Below are 26,890 nucleotides of genomic sequence, written 5' to 3' on the forward strand. Positions count from 1 at the left end.
CGGGTTCGTTCCGATGGAGGCGCCCGGTTGCCCATAAAAGGCTGTACCGGTTTAATGTTGATGGCCTTTATGGACCGTGCTCGGATACTGGTTGTAATAGGCCACATTTTATGTCCCAGCGCTCCGGTTATCAGTTCGGTAGCTCGTTTCTCTCCCCACCCGAAAGGTTCGATGAGGAGAAAGGACGCTGAAATCACAACAGAACAATAACATCAACAACAACAACCTCCAACATGACGCACTGCCCATCTCAACCCCCACAATCACGTAGGGCTTTTATCACTCGCCTCAAGGATTTACCGCACGCAAAACTCGGTAAACTTTGGCCTTCGCCGGCAGCGGAGGTATTTCGGACAATCTGATTATATAATGACACGGCTGACATTACAACACCTGCGGCAGTGTTGGGTTGGATGAGCTTGTGTTTATCATTATATGGATAATGACTTTCATTAAGAACATGTACGTTTTTTTTTTTCACCCCAAACTGTGCGCACACACGAGTCGAGACGAAACTCAGATGATTAAAAGCGTACCACGCACGATGATTATTACGGAACCGTGCGGGCTCTGCATGAGCGTTATTGTGTTACAGATTACAACAAAGAAAGAAAAACGACGGTACCGTAGCACGGTTGGGAAAAGCAAACCGCTTGCGAAAACCATCACGGAACTGATTTTTTCCTTTCATTCTGTACCGCTTTCATACCGGTTTCATAATATACCCGGAACCCGGTTGATGTGTGAAGCAGCTGGAATCCAGTTCCAGCCTTTAATGGGGTTTGTTTTAATTTTCCTCATTTCTGCTTTTTGCCAAGTTTCCCAGGGTATCGAGCTTGTTTGGCAGTACCTGCCAGGACGCGGAGAAATACCGTGGACGTATTAGGTGTGTCTGTTTACCTGTAGGAAGTTAGAGGTTCTCTAACCAGCGCGAAAAAAAACGGCATTTCAAAAGATATGCAGCGGTGCTACGATGTTTTAAAAGAGATTTCTAGACTTGTTAATACTCCTGCCAAACGTAATGTATGGAAAAATAAATCAGGGTTTTATGTTTCCAAGGAAGCACAAGCAAGTAAAATGTCGCTGTGAGAAGATGAAAGAAAACACAAATTTGCTACGTCGTTGGTAACGAACTGGTTTAGGATAAACCACAGCAAAATGGTGCTTTTTTATGATGGTTCTCCAATCTATGTTCCATTGACGCTGGTTTGTAGTCAGAAATTAAATTTTAATTTGGTTGACAAAACAACTTCCACGAAAATGAAGGGGCATAAAAAATTGTTGATTGAAAAGTTTCTGTTTTCGAGCTTTTGGGAACTTTTCTTGGGTGGAATCAATTGAATATTTTCCTTTTTTTGCGATCCATAACATGCCGTTTCTAGTTTCTATAGTTTGTCACTTTAAAACCGGACATAGCACTTGCTATTTAGTTTTCAATCTTTTTCATCCACGCCTCGGCCTTTTTTCCAAAGTTGGCGCTCTAGTCGATGCCAGATGGAAAGTCCAAACCATGCCAAGAAAAACGCACCACTTCCAGCGAAGTGCACGAAAGCAATCCGGATTATCGTTGCAGCTAAGCTGATCGGATTAGTTTGAACGTTGGAATCTTTTTTGCCCACACCGTTTCACTCTAGCGTTTGCATTCGCTTCTCTGCGCGATGGAGGTTACATTTTTCAAACGGTTCACAAAATGCAAACGGCTCACGGTCCGATGGTTTGCCGGAATTTACAAACTTTTTAGCCCCGCGCCAAAATGAATGCATACACAAAACTACATCCTAACTCTTTCTCGTTGGATTACGGTAATCAGTGTAAAACCTTCGTTTTTATTGCCCGGATCTCGGCCCCATGCGATTCACTTCGCAAAACGAATAGTTTTGCAGCCGCAAGGGGCCGTAGTTGTTTATCGCTGTGTTACGGCGCAACGAATTTAAATCCTTCCATTTACACGCTTAACGTTCGTCACGGAAACAAAAGGAAAATCCAGTAAAACCCTACTACGTTTGCCTGATGGAGGAAGAATCTATTAGATTTGTTGTGCAACCAACTTAATTGCTAGAATTATTTAGCCTTATCATCTGATGTTTGTTACTTGGAGAGATGTGTACTGAAAATCATGAGTTACAGAGAAATATTCTCTTATAGAACTATTTCATACTCAACAAACGTTTAAGTCAAAGCAATTCGAGAGATCATGTAATATTTCAAAGGATCCAAAATAGATCAAACCGCTCATAATCAATACATTACAATATTATTCTGAAACAACAGATACGTGACATAAAACCGTCCACCGATAACTGATAGTAATCTCCTGATTATAGCACCAAGAGCTAATTAATTAACAATCGGTCGCCGGTGCATTTGGAATAGAAATAGATGATCCACCCGCCATGGATCATTAATGCAAACAAATGGAAATTGAAGTCGCAGCTGCAGTCCACCTCTGGAAGTGTACTAAATCATCAATGCTTGCGGTGGAAGGGCATTGCTGTCAACCACCAGACCATTAGGACGGCAAAGCGAGCCCTGGAATGCAAACCAGTCCGTAGGGATTCGCAAACGTCACGCTCGGACGAACATCCAGCGGACCACGAAAGGCGACCGACGTCCCACGACCACGACGAGACGTGGCTGCAAGTGGTCACTGCCCACCGTTCCCTCCGGGACACATGCGAATGCTCGCGGACGGACGGACTATTTGCACAGTCCAGTTGACACACTTCCTGCACCGGCTGGCTGGGTTTGGGTGCGGCGAAAGATTCAATTTCCGGACCCTAATCCTCCCCCATCCATCCGGATCCGGAGTGAATGCAACATCGCAAACTAACCGACCGTCCACTTGCAAGTGAGGTTTACAAGCGAAAATTAACATCAATCTGCTCGCACGTGGTGGTTCTCTCAACCCGTTCGTCCCTTCCGGAACCTATTCGCCGATGTTGGAGGCATTCAAGCGCGCTGCCTTGTGACATCCTAATAGTCCCATCGGCGCTTGTTTTCGCACACGCATTGTGCTGCTCCATTTTGTAACACTTCCACGCATCTGATAACATCCCAGCTGTAAGCCCGAGATTCCGATTGTGTGCATTCCCTCGAATCTCGTCGAGTTAGAACGCAACATCTACAATTCCAGCTGGTTCCGGAAAATCGTTATGACAGATGTTCCATCTAATCCTGTCTGATTTTGGGGTACATCTGCGATGCAATTACCTCCGACACCTTGTTGGTTCTTATTTCTGATTTATAGGCTCTTGGAGTAGAGATTATCTAAACTCCGACTTAAACATGTTTATCCTACGCGGCGCTCCAATTCCGATGGCTTCACAATATTATCTGCTTGTTACAAAATGCCACACCCTTCTACACATCGTTAATGAAGCAATTACCCACATCGATTAACTAGCTTTCTGTATGTAAAATCAAATTTAATTACCCACTAGTTAGCAAAGTCACGAGTTGAACTCCACCGTCACAGGCTTATCAAAGCCTCTAGTAGCACAGCGCTTCAGGGCACATTGTTTGAACCAAACGTCACGACCGAATGAGCCACCATCCGTCATCCACCGTCGAGTAGGAACATGAGAATCTCGACAAAACAGGAAGTAGTTTGGGCCGATGGTGTGTCTGCACTTGACGCTTGGTTTTGAGCACTGAGCACACTCCTTATCTACCACTCAGCAGCCCAGCTCAGTACACCATTTGCTTGAATATAATTTAATTATGAAGGATGTGTAATTATTCCCGCACCACCAGCAGGTTCTGATTGCCCCTCCACCCCCCGTCGTTGTGTCGAGGCTTATCAGTGTAGAAGCAGAGCTGGTCCCGTAACCGGTGTTTGGTTGTTTCTTAATTGTCCGTACCATGTAGGAAGTAACGTTCTGTGCGGTGAACATGTAACACACCATTTCCATTTCATCGCAGACGACCGTAGGTGGAGAATATCCATTTTCTTTAAAAAAAAAACGGTACACAAAACGGTACACAAACAACATCGAACTCCGATGTTCATCATCCCCTGCTGTAAGCACGTCCACTAATGAACGGCTTGCGTAATGAACGTCATGATTAAAAACTCATGCAATCATTCAATTAGAGTCGCTGATTACCACCCGGAACTGCACCGGGTTCACCGAACCGCAGAAAGTTAATTTCGAAACGGTTGTTGTAAAGCCGCGGTGACGCAAAACACAGACACACACACACTAGGACACACCGGAGGGATACCATTTTCGAACCAGTTCGGGTGGAATTAACGCCCTGCTGTGTGCGCGCCCAATTTATCACAACCGCTCGTTGGCAGGAATCGCCTGTAAAAAATTAAAGAGATACCAAAATTTATCGAGCTTTATGTGCGTTTGTGTGTGTGTAGATGTGGCTGCTTATGTTGCTCGATTTCGTTCGAACAAATTCAGCTCGGTTCCAGTTAATCACCTGCAATTGAGTGGCGTTGATAGCAGGTGAATTAAATGCAATCCCATTTAATCCTGGTGGGTTATTTTTCTCATTCATATTGTAATTAAAATTGCTTTTATTTCCAACCAGATGTGAGCTTGACTTTTATTTTTTCTATAGCAAAAAATAAAAGTAGCTACGGATTGCGTTTCGTTGGAAATAAATGAATTCAATTTTCTGTGTAACTAGATCCGCCTTCGTAACGCACACGTTGGAAATGGATATGATTGATTTACAACCATCCCCCGCACGATTCATCGCAACCGTGAACGTATTAAGCCAAAATCAAAGTTCAATCCATGCCGAACGAACGAACAGCTTATTGACACTCGTTTATGTCGCTTCCGCTTAGTCCCGCCACCCCCACCCCGAGTGTGTAATCGGAAGCGAACTTTTCCGATTAGCGTCCCACATTCCCTTCGACCGACACGCACGTCTTCGATCGAAAGCCCCGTCCCATTGCGCGGGAACGAGGCAAAAGATTGGGAGGGGAAGAAAAACTCCGTGGGCTAAAAGTTTCCCCGTCAACCGTCCTCCCACCCCACCGTGCCGGTCGCGTGCCACTGACGAGTGAAATAATGTGCACAAATTAGTTTCGATTGATCGGACGCCCGAGACGGGAATTGGTTCGATTTATCGCCGGCCGCCCTACAAACGGTCGGCCCTATGTTGGTAGTGGGGTGGTGGTGGTGGTGCCGTTGGTTGGTGTGCGAGGAAGCAAGCAGTTGCTAATGGGCCCGACCAAAGTGCTGCCGGGCACGTGATGGTGGCGTAATGTCGTGACTTTTCCTCACCGATGTCGTTTAACATTTTCCTCCCGCCTCCACGCTACTCGGCAGCATCGTTTTTTTCTTTCTTATTTATAGCTAGGGTTTTCCCAGGCGACAAGAAAATAGGCAACACACTAGCACTAATCACCTTTCGTCGTGCGCCGAATGGAAAATGGAGTGATTTGGTGCGCAATCATCATCACTCGAGGAAAAGGCCGGAAAATCATCGTTCCACACGATTTCCACCTGCGCCTGTCGGTAGGAAAATTGCGTCCATTTTTGGCACGGTGTTGAAGTTTTTCGAATGACAGTTCCAACAGCCGAGGCCCCTAATCGACGGTAAACGGGAAGATGCGAAGGTCAGCCGAGCGTGTATGTGTTCAAACCAGTGGAAAGGCACGACATTTTCCGTCGAAAAATACAGTAAAACGGTTTGGGCCCCGGTCGTTTTTTCCACACCCCCAGGAAGGCAGAAAATGGTGATTACAGGGCGAGGGGCGCGTTCAAAACCACGACAAAGATGGCGACGACGATGATGAGGGCCAGCCTCCTAGGTTTTCCGATCGCCGAAAATCTTTCCCACTAAGTACTTTTTTGTTCGGTAGGTCTTTATTCCATTGTGCAGCCTACTTCGTTTCCATCATCTACTATTCTTTTACCCGACGGGAAACATTTCCATTTTCCATGACTTTGAATAGCAATGGGAGGCCACCGCCAAAACGATTAGTGGAAATTGATCGTAATTGCTCGGAAAGCCCGCCTAGCGCGCCCTAACGATGGGATCGTAACATTTTCACACCTTAGCTGAAACTTTTCTCACATTTCCCACTCTCGCTTTATCTTTCGCCCACAGTATAACATAAAGAAAAAAGAGGAAGTGGTCGAGCAGGCACCCCAGGAAGAACCGAACCCGCTGATGCGGAAGAAGAAAACGCCCGAGGAGCTGGCGGCCGAGGCGGAGCAGGAGGATCTAGACGACTTCACGAGTAAGTATTGCGGTCGTGTGCGTACCCTGTTCGGTCGGTTCGCCTGCTGGAAGTAGGCTGATCCATTTCGGAGAGGCGGTGATGGACGGTTTGGAGAAAAAGGGGTGGGGGGAAGGGATCCCAAAAGGACGCGATGGCTACAGCTGCATTTGAGGAAGAAAAAAAAAAAAAGAAAGCATATTTGCATTCCGATCCGATCCGGTCGAGATTTTGATTTTGTTTCGTGCTTATGCCATTGGGGTACCGTCCAGGGTTCTTCCACCCCCCCTGTTCGGGGGAAGGGGAGCAAATGGAGAGGGGGGCGATACACGAATACCACAACAGCACACTGAGCGGCAATGTTTTACCTCGAATGAAACCGGGAAACGAATGACAATAGCAAAACATCCGACAATTTGTTTGCCCTTACGTAAAACGGATATTATTATTTATCTATCGTTGATGTAACATACTATTATTTCTCTGTAATAAACTTGTGTTTTGTCCATTTTTATAATTATTATTTTCTCTCTTTAGTTACTTCCGAACTTTTGTTTATTTTTCACCGCTAGTTATGAAAACTGGTATGTTCTTGGTTTTTGTTATCAAATTTAAATTATGCTTTCGCAACTCCCTCCGATTGATTTGCAATGCTTATTTGTTCGCTACCGCCCCGCAATGCTTTTGAAAGTGATAGGTTTAGGCGCAAAGTAACAATCTGATAGCTATTAGTGGGAAAAAGGATATGGCATTACGTAGTAGTAAATGTTTTTAATGTTAACAAACAAACCACACACTTTATGGACGTTATCCTAAGCATAGACAAATGATAATGGAATTAGAAAATATTTAAAACATTCTCGGTGTACTTTAAGAGCTTACATACAAACGTTTTAAACAAGCACACTTATGATGAACTTCAGACCGAAATCTCTCAGTTTTATGCTGCTAGGCAAGTATTTGCTGCAACCAGAAGAGATTGAATTCAGCAAACTTTTTGATGATGTTTGCCCAGTTTTATTTACAGTTGAACCTGGATAAACTCGTATAACAGCCAAGCCGCGGTACTTCTTCACTTCACAGTTTTCTTTCTTGACGGTGCTACAATATAATATTGTTGTTGCAATATTTTCGTCATTTTATGTTTCATTATGACACACAATGGGGATACAAGATGTGTAATAGAAGTTTGGACACCCACAAAATTTAAACCAAATGTTTAGTAATTTGTCTCCGGTCGCGTTATACGTACGTTATCCAGGATTCCACTGTATGCACGGCAGAACTTTACCTATTCACAAGTTACAATAATATTCTGAAACCACAGAGCTTTAATCAAGTACCTCCATTTTGTACCTTTTTTCATCCTATGAGAAGTTTTTCGATACATTTTATGTTACAACTTCATCAATGTTAGTGTCTCGACATTAAATGGAGCTTTCAATGCAATCATTACTACTAACGGAGAACTTCTTACTGAAATATACACTAATAGTAGATAGAGTTCACCAAACGATGAATTGAAATCGGTTTCTCTTAAATGTGTAGATGGAACATATAGTGTAAGATAATAACTGGGATAATCAATTTCTTCGTCGATACATTCAAGAAGTTTTCTATTATATTTTCAACCACCATCTTCCTCTCTACATTACTGTAATCCTATGCCAAACGTAGTTCACAAAGCAAAACATTAACCTCTGCACTGACTGTGTCCTCCAAGAGCTCGAAACCGCCACCGAAAAAAACCATAGTGCACACTTCGACCCTGTCGACTCCACGGTCAACACTACATAACACCCAACCAGAAAGCCCCTAACCCCAAAATAAACCAAAAACCAAATTAAGAACGAAACGGGCAAAAGTAACATCTCCCCTCATACTCGTCAACCTCTTCTCTTCGGTCATCCCAACGCAATCGCTCATCGAACGAACATAAAAACCACCAAAAAAAAAAACATCCATTTTGATCCCGTTTCTTGTAGATGGCGAACCATCAACCGGTAATCGAAGTAAGTAGCAAGATATTGTGTAGTGTATCACTTTCTGCTAACTCCAGAAGAGATGTTGTACCCCTTTTTTCTCTACCACCCGCCCCCCCGCTCTCCCTTTCTCTATACATCCCGTAAAGATGCATATGGATAACTAAAGGTGTTTAAGTACGTGTTTAAACGTGTTTTACCGTCGACCTCTAGAATCCCTAACCGTAACCAAAAATGTCTGTTTAAAAAGAAGTTACTGTAAAGCAAAGAAAGTCACTCTACAAAACATATAAATGTCACTTTACATCCAGTCCAATGCAAGTAAAAAATCAAAACGAGCAAATTTGCTTCAGAAAACCAAACTTAAAAATGTGCCGACTGAACGGCCACACTTCTCATGATTCAGACCTCCGGAACCGAACCGTGCACAGGGCCGTGGTGCTGCCTGCTTGAGGTTCTCTTCTTAGCCGTGTTCGTGTCCAGTAGCGTTTATGTGCTATTAGTTCCCAATTTCTTTCTTTCTGCCCTTTCGAAACCTATGTTGAAGGCTTTATGTTTTGTTTCTGGTCATCGTTTGTCGTAAGCCGAATCTCCCGGACAGAACGGACTTATCGCTCCTAGTATCTTCCTAGATGTACAGCGATAGGCTTTTCATCCTTTCTCTTTTTCTCTCTATCCATAGAACTCTTTCTCTTTCATAAGTGTTGCTATCCTACAGTGTCTGTTTCACAGGCTTTTTGGGTCTGTGAAGCCCCTTGCGCATAATTTTTATTCACAGCTGTAACTTTTCTTCAATCGTTTGATCCACTCGTTTCACTCACTCCTGTTATCTTCTTTGCTGTCTAATAGTTGTTTCGATATTAATCAAAGTTTATTGCGTTTTATATCAATAGATTTGTTTTTTTATATCTGTCTTTGTCTCTATTTTTTAACATGCTTTTCTCCACCTTTCTGAATGAAAAATTTAACCTTTTATGCTACGCGATCCATTTCATACATACGATCCTTTTCCATCTTTATATGAGTTGTTACCTATGTTCCCTAACCTTTTTACCATCTGTCGTATCTACGTGTGATTATGTATTGGTTCAAGTAGCGTTTCGTTCACCATCCGCTTTGTTTGTTAAGGCATCCATTTAGTAGAGTACGTTTCCTACGGTGGCACAAGCGATGCAAAAACTGATCCAACACAACACCACCCGACTCATATTCCACCTCAAAACGCAACGTTCTCCACAACAAAACGTCAGAGCTTTACTACACCGCAATTACTTTTCCTTGTGGTCCCTGTTTTTGTACTTCGAAGAAAGCGCAGGCCACGCTGAAACGTTGTTTTGGAATTTTTCGTCAGACAATATTGGATTCGATAAGGCAAGATGAATCAAGTTTTAAACAAAATATGTTTCCTTAAATCATTCCACATGACACTTGCTACCTGCATAACACGGTGAAAGAGAAAGAGAGTGTATTGGCGTTACAAAACACAGCGAAGAAATAGAAACACAATTCTTCCCATCTGGCTACCGACTTTTGGTATATTAAAATGGTAATAGAAAATTTACTCCTCACACGGAAAGACTTGGCATAAAAGGGATTCATTACCACATGCTTCGCTTTCGTTTCAATATCTTTCTACTTGCTTACGACAAACTGCTACACGTCTACAATTTGAGGATATCCCGTATTTCGCGCAATCTACCTTAATTGTATCTTTTTGCATTGTTTGTCTTTTTCATACATGCTTCAACCCATTGTCTTTCAATTGTAGCTTTTTTTTATGCATTTTCCTTCGGTCGGAAATATCTACCACAAAGCCATTAGGAACAGCACTCCATATAACCCATCCAGCATTGGACAGGGAACCAGAATCCAATTTGTCACAGTAGACACACTTATTTCCTTTACCGTTTTTCCATCCACCGTGACTCTTTTGGGGCTCATAATTTACACTGATTGCTGGCGAACGTAAGGATGTGTGACGGGTGCATTGTTTAAGTGCATGTTCATGTCCTTCATTTCCATGAATGCATACTGAAGAGAACGATGCAACGCCGAAGCGAACGGTGAGGACGTGCTGTCAGCAACATAAGCCAACCACGGTCCGTCAGACATCAGTGTTGGCGCGTTCTAATTTGTGTGCCACACGTTGTCTTGTGCGAATTGTGCCATCGCCGTACGGATGACGCACCGTGACAGGCCGCTTCCGGTTGACTGTCCACTCACATTTCCACGGTTGTTTCCCGTCCCACCAATACAACACCCAAGCACCCCCGTTGAAGGTCTCTTTCCATACGAAGTAGGTCAAGTGTGCCAACATCGACACCAACAAGTATACTTATGCAAAAGAGCGACACATTCGAACGAAACAACCACCCACACGTAGCAGGCCATGCAACGGCTGAATGAACGATGCTTAAAATCACGAAACAAATGTCACTAAAACTCCAAAGCAACATTTTACACTGCATTGCCAACACACTGGAGTAAACGTTTGTTAAAACTAAGCCGCCATTTTTGTTCCTGAGAAACCTGTTTGTTTATCCCTGTTTTCCCGTCACAACCATAGTACACGTTTCAATGGTTTGCTGTGACTGTCGCTCTCTTGTTTGTTCTTCTCAATCTCTCCTACTCTGTCTTATTCTCTATCTTTCTTCGTTTTTCTCTATCCTCACCGGCTCTTCACTAGTTGTTTAACTGTCTATATCAATTATTCTTAACTATTACCAAAACTACTACTACTACTACTACTACTACAACTACTACTACTACTTAGTCTCTGGCTGCCTAACGCATCCAACCAAGCTTGTGTTACATACTTACGTGCTGAAACAATTTATATAACCTGTGTACATGGCTTCCGAAGCATTTGAAGCCATCTTTGTTCGGCGTTTATATGGCTGCTGGAGATGAGTGGCGATCGTTGCTAATGACAATGCGTTTTGTTTTTTTCTCTTTCTTTCTCTTTCTCGCTCTATATTTCTTCCGCCCGGCTTCTACTTCTACCTCTACTAACAACGTGCATACTGAACGTCCTACTAACAACGCCTACTAAATATCGCGCCTCCCGTATATGTGTGTCCATGTGCTTCTGTGCGTGTATCGATCGTAACTACGGCGAAACGCGCAGAGTTGAAAAACTCCATAGAGACGCAGGTGAACGAGATCAAGACGCAAATCGAGGGCAAATGCTCCCTGCAGTGATTGTGCACCGCGTCGCACCGACTCTACCAACCAAGTATTCAGTAATATTTGACGACCACAGCGACAGCATGCAACAACACAGCCACAACTACCGGAACATCCACGTCTCGATCAGTGCGTCCCCGGCTGCGCCCAACGATTGTCGTATCAGTTCGTGGACATGAAAGGATCGCTTGCACGAATGAAAGGGCAGCCGTATGTGTTGAGAGGCATAATACAAGCACTCTCAAACTAACACACACACACATACCTACATACATACAAACACATCCAGGACTACTAAAGATGGCCGCTGGAGATTGGAGCAGCGCAATGGTGATCATTAGCTCGACGCAGCCTGGCTCAACAACGCTGCCGGCCATCGAGCGCTTCGTGTGTTTGTGTGAAAATCAGGCGTTACACGTGCAACGTTATATGAGAGAATACATGACAGAAGAACCGGAAATTCCTGCACGGATTTGCATCGGCAGAGGAACACACCTGCACGGCGCAGGGGATCATCCACCAGACACCGACACCCACACGATGACCTGCACATCACCAACACCATTCACCATCAAAGGCCAGATTAGACGAACAGACCGGACAACCGACGAGTGACGATCGAAGCGCTTGGAACGTTTCTTTTCGAGCGCGTTCCACACGTTCAAATTCCACCATAAAAGTAGTTGTGAGTTGTAATAGTGAAAACAAAAAAAAACATGTAGGAGAAGAAAATGCGGAATTGGCAGAGGCATTGAGGAAAAAAACACAGCAGAGAAGAAACAGAGTAATAAAAAAAATATTCAAAAAATTGTTAAAAATATTAGGAGCTCTTTGCGAAAGGGAAAGGAAGAAAGTACGTAGTGGCAAAGAAAAATATAAAATTAGTAATTGCAGTATAAAGGTAAAAGAAAATGACTTTAAAATTACATCAGGCAACAAATAAGCAAAAATTGTGATTAATCTCAAACAAAAAGCAAACGAAACATAGTGAAGTATAGAACAAGGAAAACCAAAACACACACTCACACAAATCAAAAGGGAAGAAAACACACAAAGCTGAAACACTCATACGCAAAGTAAACAAAACAGAACACCCACAGTTAAAACAAAAGACATAGAAAACAACTTAAGCTCTAGTCAAAGTCGTTATGCATCACAAGCGTTAGGCGTTACGTGGATAGCTTCCGTTCCAGTGCTGTTCGTTGCCATTAATGGGGGCAGCTTTGTGCTGTATTGCATTCCAATTGATTGCTGGTTGCGTTTGTGTTATTCGATTCGTCCTCCCAACTAACTTTGGGCCAGCGACACAAGTGCAACCGAATTGGTTGCCGCATGGCTTCAACGCTAAACTACATCGATCGGTTTCACCATGCGTTGCTGCTGGTTTCGAACAATTACGTTCCAACCCATCCCAAACCCCCACCCCTTCTTTTGGAACCTGGTTTCGTTAGGTTCTGTCTCTTCTTCTTCATCATCTTCTTACTGTTCTTCCTCTTCTTCTTCTACTGCCACTGGCCTAGAGGATATTTCCCTGCGAGGCGTTCGATCAAGTTATCACTCCATTTAATTGAAATCACGTGGTAAATGTTTGTGATAGAATTCCAAAGTGATACAAGAGAGACAAAAACATTAAAACAAAAACAAATCGAATCGAAGGGACAGAGAAGGGACGGTCGAACAACGGTGAGCGGCAAGCCAAAAAGGTCGCAATGATCCTGCAAGCAATGAAGTGAACCGCGATTCGTGGAGCCTCCGGTGGGCCGACGATCGCGTTCGCTAGATTATTCTAATTCATCTGAAACTAAAGAAGTTGATAAACAAAACAATATAAAACAAATTAAAAGAAGAAACCCGCCTCGAAACCAATAGAAAAAATGGTCGTAGTGCTTGTACGTCCCAAACCGGATCGTGACGTTCACACACACACACATTTCGTGTTAGTCAAATATTTTTCGCGTTGTCTTTTTTGATCGTTAACCCAGTTGATTGAAAGCGTTAGGAAAGGAAAAGAATACAAATAAATTATAAAAAAATGCAAATGTTTTAACTTTAGCGGAGACGAAAGGAAAAACTAAACAGAACATAAACAAAACGAAAACAGGCACCATGGCAATATATGTGTGTGTGCCAAGAAGACATAAAGGCAAAGGATAAATATAGTTGCAAAACAGAGAACAAAACATTCCCCCAACCGAAACCTAGAACCATTTAACATGTTTCACACCACACATTAAAATACACCGTAACAGAAGGACACATAAAAATACATTTCAAACACACATGTATGCAAAGCGAGCGTAGCAAAGTGTGAAAAAATGTACATTTAGAGAAAACAAAAAAAAACACACACACATAAGACAATGAAAGAGCATTAGAGAAAGAGAAATTTAGCATATTATTATTACAATTAGCTTGAAATTCGTTGAAGTTTAAATAAGAAATTGAATGAGTAATAAAAAAAACCCGATTCCCTTGAAAGCAAAACAAAACCCTGCGCAAGAATGGTAGGAATTCCAAGGAAAGGATAAATCATGTAACAAGCACGGTTGCTACCAGACAAAGGATCTCATAGTGGAAGCAGAATTTTACATTTAAAACAAATAAATCTCCATTTACACACTGTAAAGCAGCAAAGCTCACGAAAACACACACAAACGCGTGCGGAAACGGTGCAGGTTGTCGCGGAATGGGATCGTACGGAACCAGGGTATGGTGTTGGGAGAAGGTGGGCTACCGAGAAGTACCGGAAGCATTTCTGGACTGTGTTTGCTCAGTGAATACTAAAACAAGCAACGTAATTAAACTCTTATCTCATCAGTTTACTCGTATGGGTGGCATGTGCAATGGTAGACAGCGGCATCTGTAAGGAGGAGGAAAATCCCATCCCTAGGAAGTTTGAAGGTTTGAGGGATAAACCTGTTGTAGAGGTGGCTACCAGCGTTGCGTAAAAATTGTTATTCTAACTAGTTGTATATAGTTTTCTGGTTTATCATATGGTTAGCCGGAGAAGGTATAAACTTCCCGGACCTAAAACGTCCGCATTTAAAAGCCCAATTTTCAACATGTCAGCATTTTTTTTTATCTCTCCGTGTTTTGTGTTAACTGTTTTCTTGCTCTTCGGCACATTTGTGTTTGATGTTTACCTCACTCTAATTTCATGATGTGTAGATTTATCATACCAAACCCCAGTGTTTCATGAAACCAAACACGACGACCATCCGAATACAACATAGCAAGTAATAAAAACAAAACCATTTCCAAACCAAACCTTCCCCCCGTTGAATGGAAAACCCCAAATCAAAAACATCGAAAAGCAGCATCTTCAAGTGCACTTCCGGAGAAAACAAAAAAAAATATGTAGGAAACCGGTGAAAAGCAACCGAAAAGCAAATGACACATGAAAACGAGTGATAATTATACAGTGTGGACCGAGTGTCCACCTTTGACTGGCGAGTGATCGAGAGTGATCGTTAAAACAGTTTTCACAGCACACTTCAGCACTGAAAGCTTTCCCTGTATCTGTGTCGCTAGGAATCGGCGAGGACTTTTTCCACTTTCTCCTTGTACTCGCCACCAAACACTCTTTCGTCGACGGCTTTAAAAGCCCTTGGTTTTCACAAGACATCTTTGTATGGCCAACATTAATTGCAGAAGAAAACCTAACCTCTGCTGCACTTCCTTCTTATTTTTTCCTCCTCCTCTCTTTTTCTCTTTGCTGTTAGTGTGGGATTTTCGCTTTCCTTTTGCTATCCCATTTTCCAACCTCCCTGTGCAATGTCGTGTCGATTCGTGTTGGTTTTCGGTTCGTTTGTTTACGTTTCTAGTTCGATATACAATAAATGTGTAAAACAGCAATAAACAACGTGGGCGGCATCCGGTAGCAGATGAAGCCCGAAATGAAGAAAATTAAAAAAAAACACACACATAAAGGACACCCTCCCAAACCGGATGCGCGTATACATACATAAGGGCAAGAATGGTAAAATGTTACAATAATGGCACGACGCATCACACGACAGGCTAATATTTATAGCAAGAAAAACAGTTGAAAAATCAACCTGAACCTGATATATTTTCCTGCCAAACAGCAGTTTCAAATTCACTAAATGGTTTCGTAGTGAACATTTTCCGATTTTATGCTTTCACTTCACCTATTCGATGGTCTTTCTCTGTGTTGCTCTTTTTCTTTTCTACTCAATATCTATTTCCGTCTTGTTGTTTCCTGTCGTTGCATTCTGCTCCTTCTACTCCTTCTCCCGCAGAGGCACTACAATCATTGTTGTTGTAGAAGGCCGACCCGATCGCCCCCAGCACCCTCTGTATGTGTATCTATCGCAGCTCATTGATGTCGTGTGTGTGTGTGTGTGGTAGTAGTGAATGTGTATTATAAAATATTATAAACGAAACAAGCAAAGTATATTATTAAAGAGAAAACCAAAAAGCAAACCCCCTGATCACACTCCCCTGCAACAAGGCATCAGAATACACGACACTGCAAGACACAGACACTCAACACAAGCACAAGCAGGAAACAGGATCAAGGAAAGACAAAAGGATGCTCCGATGCTGTGAAACAACACACGGGGCAGTCAATAATCGGGCAATTGTTATTGAACGAGTTGTTGAAAGCAAATGTCTCATCTTGTTGTGGAATAAAAATAAAAAGTTACATAAAGCATCCTATGGACACCGGTTGGAAAATATACAAACGAAGCGAAAAACAAGGAAAACACACATGAACACCACGAGTCTGTCGTTCGCGAAGGGCGCATTTACCCTTTCTCTCTATTCTCTCTACCTATGAAACAAAGAAAAACATACAACACACATTTACCGAACGTAGAATGGGATGAAACAACGAGGAAAAGTGGGAAAACTGGAAAACAAATGCAAAGAGCGAAAAATGGCAACAGACGGTATGGACAAGTAATTTAACAGAAATACAATATTCTTCAAAATAAACGTTCAAAACGGGGAAAAGGGGACCGGACCAGACTTACGAGCATCGGTTTTACTAAACCCGTTTGGAACGGATTGTTATGGTGAAATTTATTTCCTTCGTTTGTCTTCTTTCTGAACGACCATCATGTTCTCAAGAAAAACACATACATCGCTCTAGAAGAAACTGACCATTTGATGATGTTTTCCTACTTGCTTTTTATGCGTTTTTCCTTTCTGTCCCTGTACTACTTTCGCATTCTTCAATTTCCATAATTGCCGTTATGAATTGGGAAGGTATAGAAATAATACAAGAGAACAAGTAAGTACACTTCGATCAGCCGCGTTACACACATATTCGCAATTCTCTTAGCGAACCTCCATTTTTCCTCCCATTCGCGTTCCTACCAGTACTTTAAATATATATATCTATATAAACATACACATATACACGTAACTTTATAACAATAATAGTGACATGTAAGCATAGTAAGGAAAAATTCCCTCAACAAACAAGAAAACCGAAAGCCTACCGGTTGGGCTGCAACTGCTTTATTAATTCTCTTATAATAGACGCAACGCGATCGTATCGCTTTTCACGCTTCTGCCGAAATCTCTACTAGCGATTTTCATCGGGGGAGAGGCTTTCTTAGTCCTTTTGTTTGTGTGTTTTCAACAACAACAAAAATAAATTCAACCGAAAATCTATCACTGAAACACAGAAAAACAAAACAACAGAAAAAATAGCTACTCTGCAAAGAAGATTGGGTGCAAAAAGTGCAGTCCAAGAACCAACCAGACCAGACCAGAGACATAAGTGATCCGGGAATGGTATGATCATGATCCTTAAATCCAAAAAACAGAGTCACCTGTCTTGGCAGCATCTTCAGACAACACGGTCTCTACAACAGTCACCATCACAACCTAGTTATCACCATGACAACCAACCAACACATCCATCACCACAAACCACCATGCATTAGGCAACGCGTTTGTTTATAATTGTTGAAACAAAACAAGAAACGGTTTGAAGAAAACGAATAAAAAAAAACAGTGTTACACATTGATGAAATGAAATTAAAAACAAAAGAAAAAAAATAATTAAGGAATAAAACACAGAAGAAACTGTTGAAAACGAACACCAAATGGGCTTTTCTTTTTTCTTTAACCACTGTGCTTTTTCTTTCTTTCTGGCTTGACTTGCTCGGCTTATCCTCGTGCAGCTTGGTATGTGTGTGTGTGTGTTTGTTTAATGTTGTGCGCGTGTGCGGATGAGAGTGTGTTTGCGTCTTTCTCGAACGATCAGGACTCTACTAAACTGATCATATTCATACAATAGTCCACTTTCATTACACTGCAAATTCATAATGGTAAAAAAAAACTCGTTAGATGAAAGGAAAACACTCGTAACAACTCTTTCAAATTAACCTGATGTCCAATGTGGGTGTTGTGAAAAGAGGATTTTATTCTGACGGCTGTTTCGTTAGTGCAAGCTTTGGTAGAGAAATTCTAAAAGGAAAAAAATCAAGCATACAACAACAGATCAACACAATATGACAGCCATTGGCGACCAAGTGTGACAAAGAAAAGAAAAACGAATGGTTCAGAAAAGAATAAAACGGAAAATGGTTTATTTCATTAGAAAACCCGATAAACATATGGAGCAAACAAAAGAAAGATGACTCTTGGACACAAGGAAGAAGCAAAGGAAACAATATACATGTCAATTATTATGCGGCAGAAAAAGATGAACGCGGCCATGTCACAAGTGCATGAATATATACACATTCAACGGAGCGTAGTCTATAGAACGTAGTGCATTAGAGTAAATAATATTTAAAGAGGCAATTAACAAAAACCCTTTCATGATTTTGCTCAGTTCATAGTGATCGTGCAGTCATAAGTAAGTTTAATCCGGTTAATTGTAATTGATCTGAAATTACGTGTAATATTTAGAAAATGATTGAAGTGAATTTTGAAAGCTTTTCATGAATTGAAATTAAGTTTTTCAAACTTTATAATAACGCTAAACCAAATGTTCCCATGCCGTTATTTTCTAGTGTCTAGTGGTTGTAAAGAAAGTTCAATTGTATTGAAAAAATAACTAATCGAGGAAAGCAATTCTGAGTAGTACGAATCGTAGCGCAGATTTATTAACTAGTTGATGTAGTTTCAGAGGAAAATGTAACGCGATTGACCGAAAAAGAGCGACCACCGGAATAATGAACTGCAGCACAAGAGTAGCCTCCCAGCGGGTATGAGAAGCCTTTAGCAAGGGTTTCTCTCGTAACTCCAGGCAAGTCTTTTAAGCAAATCTTTTCACACCCTTTACTACAAACACTCCATAGAAAGGTTTCGGAATATTCGTTTTGAACATCCTGACAGGATTTTTCATTCTTCTCAACATTCTTCTCTTGACGACTATAACTATCGCATTTGCTAACTCTCCTAAAGAATGATACTTCAAGCATTGGTTTCGATTCATTAACCTTCCATTTCCGGAAGGATCTACTCGTCGATCCCTCTCACTTTTACGAACTGCCCAATTCACATCGAAACTAAATGAACTTTCTACCATTTTGAAGCAAAAACAGATAATTATCAATTTCACTTGTTTGTCGCTTAACAAATGATAACTATATAAACATCACTCCTACACAAGAAGACTTCCTCTTACAACATACTCCGAAGAACGCAATCTATTCTATTCATCTAACCTATCGAATCGTAGTGCTTTGTCAAGCTTAGAAAAAAAAAACATTTAGACAGAAAAAAACCACACGATGGAAAAAGCAGTGAAGGTACAACACAGAACGAACGGTGTAAGAAGAGAAAACAAAACATAAAATAATAGTTCACCACCACCATCCACTTTCTTCGGACGTATTGTATAACCTTTCTGAAGTGTGAAACTTACTACCATACTACTTAAACGAAATGAACCCCTAGCGTTTGAAGATGACAGTTGCTATCCATATATACTCATCATTGCATAAAGTCGGAAATAAAACAAATAAGTAAACCATAACAGAAAGATCGACCGTAGAATTCGAAGATGGAAAAAACATAATCGACATCACGAAGAGAGTGGTATTGAAGTTTTTCAGCAATATAGAAAACGGAAGCAGTTCAGATCCACTACTCGAGGAAGGGTCGAAATAATACCAATGCGATGGAAAATGATAGTAGTAAGAACCGAGCGACCGGACGTGGTGTCGCTGTGGTCAAAAGGAGAAAGGTGAAACAGCAAAAAAACCCGCAACAGTTGAACAAGACAGTGAAAAACCAAATTTAACAAAACAGAGAAACAAAATCCTTAACCAAACATCGTACTGCGTGTATACATGTGTTTTTTCTTCTTCTTCTGTGTGTTTATATGTGTATTGTTCCTTGTACCGCTAAACCTTATGTTTCTCTGTGTGTTTTTGTCGTTGTAACAGTGTTTGTTGTTTATGCAATGTTCAGTTTTATGATTATCATATTCTTGAGAAAATTATATTTTGTGTTTTTTGAATGTTTCTTGCAGGTTCATTGTTGATAATTTTCTTTCAAATTGTGAAATTACAGCTAATTGTGTAAAACCTCTTTGTTTGGTTTTTTTTTCTTGTTTCATTACATATTTAATATCGGAGCGTTACTGAACCGCAAAGTTCTATTTCAACTAGTAACTGTTCCTTATTTCATGTACTTCTTTTTACTATTTCATGTCATTTCAATTACTTCTTAAGTTTTCTGTCCAAAGCCTGGTAAGTAGCGAATCCGAAAGCTTTCACATTTCTTCTAGATGTTGTTGTTTACACAAATTAAATTGCCGATCGGACAAATTGTTGGTGTACATGTGCGTGCGTGTCTAATTGTGCTCACTGGAAAGAAAATTTCTCTGCTTTGTGTACCTAAATCAATGTCTCATTGCAACTATTCTACTGATGGCTATCAAACACCTATTTCGATGTTGCTTTATATGTGATGGATTTTATATATTATACTGTTTATTTTCTTGGCGTTCTAACAGGAAACATACGATGGCTATTACTTTAGTTATGTCATATAAAAAGTGCACAGTGTGTTTTGTTTGGGCGAGCAAATCCTTTAATAATATACAACTCAACTAAAGAGCAAATTGAAATTATTTTTAAATAATTGGAATGTTTAAATGTGACATAAGTTTTCCAACAATTATCTTTTTCGTTGTTAACATTTATTGACCATTTACTGAGCAAACAGTTTCCCAAATCGTAGAATATATGGCCCAATTTCTCAATCAATACCCGGTTACGGTGTTCCTGCCAGGCCGACACACACGGAATGAGCATTGACTCCGCAACTGTCCCGTTTCCGCACCGGAACTGAACTGATAAACTTTATAAAAGAGATTAAAAATAAAAAAGAAACAACCCATCAAACAACCTGCAACAAAACCTGAGAGCGCCCCTTTACCGAACCGAAGGTCTGATAGGTTAAGTTATCGAATTTTAATAACGAAAAACAATGCAAAAAAACACAACAATTGAAAGCAGGCACAGCTAAAGTAGATGACTAGTAGTAGTAATATATAATGCCACAGGTACAAGGCATTCGTTCGTTTAGGAAACCTCCGGCGGGATTTCCGCTTTTTAGGAAAAGTGTAAGCGTTGTATTTTCCCCCGAACCGACGTGCCGAGGGTGTGGCACGATCGTGCCGCTTAAAGTCCTGGGTGGGCTTATTATTTAACTAAATAAAGTAACTTGTAGGAAAATGGGAAGCTTTCGGTGGAAGATGATGACGTTCGTAAAAGCAATCTAAACATTAATATTAAAAAAAAAAACTTAAAAAAAACCCCCGTACCAACGTTACGGCAAAGAAAAGAAGGAATGAAAAAAGAGGTTATTTTTTAAAGCACACCCCATCGAATAACGATGTAAACGCACTTTAACGTTAGCTGCAGGAGCAGAAGAAACATTTTCATTTGGATCGCGTATTTTTTAAATGTTCTATCCCTTGGGAGCATTGAGCTTTACCAACCAATACTGCACTAGTTCCAAAATGATTAGGCGAAATGGCTAGAAACATTAAAATTTAAAAACAAAGCCTCTAAAAGTAGGCTCGCAAAGAGCACATCTATTTATAGCACTCAAAACTCATCAACCAATACTCAACCGGTAAACTATCAAAATAATCCAGCTCGATTTTCTGAAACATGTTTGATGGCATAACACGTTATTCTCGCTGTATTCGTTCTACTACTCAATAGACGCATTTGCACGTACTATTTGCATACTCTCTTAATACGCGTGTATTCGTTCTGTCGTAGGTAGGGACATGATAGATCCTGATTTCACGCAAAGACGGTAACATTCAAACAAACAACGACATTAGCTACCTTTAGAGTAACGGCGTAACGACGAATCCCTCTAGTGATAAAAAAGGATTTGAGCTGCAGGCAGGTTGTTGCTTCCATGCATGACTTTTATGTTGGTTAGTTCCCGCTCCCTAGATCCGTGATCGAAGGATCCACTGGAAACATGTATAAGCACAGGCTGGAAACGGCTGAATAGTGTGCGTGGTTCGTTCGTAAAAAGTTCTTCTCCGGAAAAGGAGGCGGGAAAAGGGGAAATCACGTGTTCTAGCGTTAATGAAAAAATTATATACATACCTTATTATCGAATGTGCCCCAGCTTCGAAGCAATCGAAGCGGTTGAATGCACTTGCAGCAGAGAAGAGTAGCAAAGAAAAAACCTCAGACGAACAAAAGTAGCACAAAACCATACAAAGTTAGTACAGCAAAAGCAAAGGAGCTAATCTTTCAAAGCATAGCAACATTAGAACAATTCAAACTTTACGGCCACATGCCGTGCGTTAGCGTCTAGTTTTGAAAAGAAAAGGCGCGTCCGATCTCGTCGTAGTTATTGTTGATACATAAATATGTACTAGTAAGCACACACACCCACACACATCCACCCATTACACGAACCCTCTTTACATTTAGCCACAAAATGGAATCCAACCGGACGTGATACAAAAAAACGTTGACATTGGTGGAGGCGCCTAGTAGGTTGTACTTTTCACCCGCACTTCATTTAATGGTGGGAGTATTTCATCACTCCGAACCCGCTTTCATGTGGCATATCACGCTTCCGCTACTACGCGAAATAGCCCCCAATGCCAACGGGAATCCCGTCCTGGCTACGATCGGAGGTCAGATGGGACGCCATCTTCGAAGACGATCGTACGTCAGCCGACGGGAAGACTGCGTATATGCTGGTGTCGGGGAGGGAGGGACATGGGCGGAGAAAAACCCACGAAGGACCCAGGACGGGATACGATAGCTTTTGACTGACTAAACGCTTTTACTAGCTTACACAAAAGGTGTTTGTGTTTTATTCATTTTTTTATTTTAATTTGATTCTTAACTGGCTTGTCATATGTTTTGCATTATTTTTAATACAATCAACTTGAGAGACTTCAATGGACCGTTGCAACAACTACAAACAATGTACACTCTGATTGAAACACTAAGAAAATAAAAAAAAAACTCAAAAATCAAAAACACTACAACCTACACTTCTGTACAACTTTGAATAATTTGTCGATTTAAAATCTAATTTTAGCTAAACAATCTGTTCGTATATCGTATGGAAAATGTTGTAACATTATAAACTCACATACAAATAAAAAATCCCAAAGTTTGGCCGGGATCCCTATAAGCCTTTCAGAATTGTTTGTAAAAAAAACCAAGTTCACGAAACACATGCTACTTCCCTTACCTTCCTAGTGATAATGTAGCCGGCACTGTCGATACCCTTTTAAGCCGAATAATATACCCAACTGGTTATTGCGCAGCTCGGAGACACAAACACAAAAAGAAACAACTCAACAATCCAACTGTTATATAATGTTTACAGAACAAACGCATGCACAGCGCTTTTCGGCTATGGTGGGCTGGTTGACGAAGAAGTGAATAAATGTATAATGCTAGTTCAAGACGCCATTGCGGTCTCAGTAGAATGTCGAGTGGCCAGCACAAATGGGCGGGAAATGGTGGTATAATGCACAGTACTTATTTCAAACCACTCCACAGCGGAGTAGCTCCCCAGAATGGTGGATGAGAGAAAGTATGGCGCAAGGAGCCTAAACAAAGGCTCGAGCTACATATGACTGTATGGGAGAGGTAGAAAAGAAAATGTTTAAAATAATCACAAGAAACACACAGTCTCCGCACGCGGAACAGACACATGACTATCTTTATGTAAACCAGTTACACCATTTTACGAATTGATTAATAAAATCAAATGCCATATCGAACCGGAGTTTGAGTAATTTTATTCGGAAGCACCGAGGAACGTGTAAGTAAACTTAAGATGAAGCCTGGAATATTAAACTAAAACATATTTCATGGATCATATTTTTTTAAATTAATTTTAAAGCAAATATTTCTCTGCAAAACCCATATTATTTGCAACGTTATGTTACTCAACGCTATATTAAACCAAAACTTACCAGAATGCGCGGACGAATTCTTTTCTAGTGAAGATTTAAACCATATTTGCACTGAATCATTTCTCAATCCCAAACTAATTTTCTTTTAAAGAATTATATATCTACAAAACGAAACTGATTACAGTTGCTACACTTTCTCCAACGAAACTTTATTACTTCTATCTTTTCATTTCATCTTCCGTCCTCCACCACTACTGGGCGCACCTTTCCGTCGCCCGGGTCCCTTCTTTCCTCCGTCGAACGGATCATCACCTGCATCACCGTCCGCGCTTCCACCCGTCGACGACCCCCGGCCTGTCCGCTTCGCCTGCTGATCCCACTCGTGCTTCAGTTCCTGCAGCATCGCCGGTGTCAGCAGTCCCTGCGCCAACAGCCGCTCGGTTAACCGACCCCTTGTACCCCCGGCCGATCCGGGTGTCCCTCCTTCCCGGTAGTACTTGCTCTTCTTCTGTCGCATCACGAACGCGTCCTCGTCCGGGGTGTTGGTCGAGACGGCCGTCTCGGAGTTTTTCAACAGCTTCGTAATCTGGAACACACCCTGCTGGATAATGTCGTCCAGTTCACGCTGGATGTCCCGCACCAGCTTCTCGTCCGGGAAGAGATCCGGAAAGCGGTAGCTTAGCCAGAGGTACAGATCGAGCACGTCGAACACCGCCTCGAGGTGTACGAGATCGATGATGGTACGGGGCAGCTGGAACGGCCAGCCGCACTGATTGCACAGCCAGTCGAACGTGACCGGCTCGTTCCGGCTGTAGCGCCGTGCGTACTTGAGGAACATCGAGCACACGAACGGCATGTTGCGGTTGATCGGAGCGCAGCAGAAAATGTACCGCGCGCGCAGCGGCAGCGGTACGTGCTGGATCGTCTCGGCCAGGAACTTAAAGTCCTCCGTATTGCACATGAAGTACAGCGAGTCGTCCACGGTGCTGAGCGACACGAAGATTTCCATCAGGTTGCTCAGCGTCGCGTTCGGTAGATGGTACGCGTACAGCTCGATCATGTCCGCGGTTGGATGCAGGCCGGCCTGTGCGAGTGGTTCCGGTGTTTGCGCCAAAATGTTGCGCAACGTTGGCAAATCCTCCGCCTTGAACGTCGTCACGTAGCCTTCCTCCCACTTCATGCCATACCGGCCGGCACGGCCAGCGATCTGCAGTGCCGCGGATACCGAGATCGTGTCCATCTCCTTCTCGCCCTTTTGGTTCATGGTCGGTTTAATCATCGAGTAGAAGATGACCCGTCGAATGCTTAGATTCAGCCCCATGCCGATCGCATCGGTCGCAACCAGCACCTTACAGCTATTGTCCGGATCATTAAACTTGGCCGCCTGGGCCAGCTTGGTGCCGGGTGGAAGGCCACCGTAGATGACGGCCACCTCGCGTCCCCTTGCCTCGATTTCGCGCGAAACGGCGTAGATATCGTTTTTACTGAAGCAAACGATACAATCTCCGGGGAGGACGTTGTCCAGCGACTGCAGCGCCTGGTCTTCAATATGGAGCGGCGTGAGACGCTTGTAGTTCCGCACTTCCAGCGATTCGTGGGTGGTTTCGCACAACTTCTGTAGTAAATCAACCGTTCCCGGTTCGCCACAGACGTGTATCTCCTCGGCCATTAGCCCCAGAAACGCCCGTGTCCATGCCCACCCGCGTCCGACGTCTTTCAGCAGCTGAATTTCATCAATGACCGCAACTTCATCTGAAACCACAAGCAACCGATTCTATTAAACTAATACCGAAAAGGGACGAACGCAGACCGCCACTCACAAGGCGTATTGATGGATGTCATCTCGACCGTACAGGCCACGTGTGCCGACGGTTTACCCTCCGGGTTGGCAAACTTTCGCTCCTCGCCCGTCACCAGATCGCACGGTGTGCCCCGCTGGTTGCTCTTGTTGTACACCTCGCTGGCAAGCAGCTTCAGTGGGCCACAGTAAACGCCCGATTTGGCCGTTAGGAAGCGCTCCATGGCGTGGTACGTTTTGCCGGAGTTGGTCGGACCGGAGTGGAATATCACCTTCCGGTTCATGCCCCGCGCGCTCGGGTACCAATTGGCCGGCTGCCGGAGGTCGGAGATTTTCTTCAAATCATCCATACACTCCAGGTGGGGGAAGATTTGTTTAACGTGCCGCAGAAAGTACGGAAATATGTCATCCACATGGCCCGCACCTTGGAGGATGTCGCTGAGCACGACGTGTAGATCGGCCGGCAGGGCGTCCGTTTCGAGGCAGTACTTTCGAAAGCTTACAAAGGCTTGCTGTTGTAGGTTGGCTGCAAAGAAGGAAACATGTTTCACTGCTGAACATATCACTTTTCTCCCAGAAAGGAGAACTATTTCGCAACTTACAGTCGATACCATTTTCGAGGCAGAGAAATTTGATTTCCTTACGATTGCTAAACTTCAGTATCACTTTCAACATTTCCGCCTTGTCGAGTGTGCCCGTGAGTTCGGCCCCGACATTTATATCGTCCGGGTTTGGCCGGATGGGAATGGGGGTAAACAAGCGAGTTTCATCTTTCTTCCCCCGGCACGGAATCGTCACATTTGTACCGCCCGGCAGCAATATCCTCTGGACACCGATGGTGCCGCGTGCGACCTGCACAGAATTCAACAACGTTCGACAGCATCTCGTCAGTCGGTGCCCGTTTATCAACATTTTAGAACCGTATGGCGCATTAATGATCTATTCCACTCGCGATTGTGTAATTCAAACCAAGAAGCGAGCCGGCTAAAATATCATAACACTACGTTTGATTCGAAACGCGATTTCCCAAGCTTTCTGTTTGCACGTGTGTTGACAGAACGGCCCAAGGCTGGCGTACTGGCAGGTTGGCATAAATTGTACTTAAGAAGCAAGGAGGGAAATCAACAGCTTCTTGTGTTTAAATAATTTTTCTAAAATCCGTTTTAACTTTCTCACCTTTGTATTCGACTTTACACATTTTTTGGGTAGTCCAAAAATCCATAAATATCTTTCCAATCAAAAAATCTCTTCCACAACCACCCTGTGGCAAACGAATCTCCACCCGCGATATGTCAAAATCCCTGCAAATGCCAACACCTGACTACTCTAAACATTCTTTCACATGAATCATAACAAAACAATAATATCGGTAGTTGGCTGTG

The 26,890-nt window shown here is 42.4% G+C and overlaps 2 protein-coding genes across 6 annotated transcripts in view; one reads left to right on the forward strand and one right to left on the reverse strand.

Moving 5' to 3' along the window:
• LOC131286169 (complexin) overlaps window positions 1-11,578 on the forward strand; it is a 92,054-nt gene extending 80,476 nt beyond the window's left edge. For all 5 annotated transcript variants that reach the window (XM_058315068.1, XM_058315067.1, XM_058315065.1 and 2 more), the window contains 2 exons: window positions 6,076-6,208; window positions 11,297-11,578. In XM_058315068.1, coding sequence (XP_058171051.1) covers window positions 6,076-6,208; window positions 11,297-11,370 — 207 coding nt within the window. In that variant the 3' untranslated portion in view covers window positions 11,371-11,578. The remainder of the gene's footprint in view (window positions 1-6,075; window positions 6,209-11,296) is intronic.
• Window positions 11,579-23,912: 12,334 nt separating this feature from the next.
• LOC131286628 (ATP-dependent RNA helicase SUV3 homolog, mitochondrial) lies at window positions 23,913-26,500 on the reverse strand. Its single transcript, XM_058315610.1, has 3 exons — window positions 26,111-26,500; window positions 25,531-26,034; window positions 23,913-25,462 (listed from the first exon to the last, which is right to left on the reverse strand). Exons 1-3 carry the CDS (start codon window positions 26,418-26,420, stop codon window positions 23,937-23,939), a joined length of 2,340 nt encoding a protein of 779 aa, XP_058171593.1. The 5' UTR covers window positions 26,421-26,500; the 3' UTR covers window positions 23,913-23,936.
• Window positions 26,501-26,890: the final 390 nt, after the last annotated feature.

The sequence above is a fragment of the Anopheles ziemanni genome, chromosome 3 (assembly GCF_943734765.1).
Source record: "Anopheles ziemanni chromosome 3, idAnoZiCoDA_A2_x.2, whole genome shotgun sequence".
Classification (NCBI taxonomy): domain Eukaryota; kingdom Metazoa; phylum Arthropoda; class Insecta; order Diptera; family Culicidae; genus Anopheles; species Anopheles ziemanni.

Excerpts from the sequence above, each read along its gene's own strand:
- LOC131286628 (XM_058315610.1), bottom strand. The coding sequence starts at position 26,420 with ATGTTGATAAACGGGCACCGACTGACGAGATGCTGTCGAACGTTGTTG. Across the intron at positions 26,035-26,110 it reads CCTCGAAAATGGTATCGACT|CCAACCTACAACAGCAAGCC; the intron begins GTAAGTTGCGAA and ends CCTTCTTTGCAG. Across the intron at positions 25,463-25,530 it reads GACATCCATCAATACGCCTT|ATGAAGTTGCGGTCATTGAT; the intron begins GTGAGTGGCGGT and ends TTGTGGTTTCAG.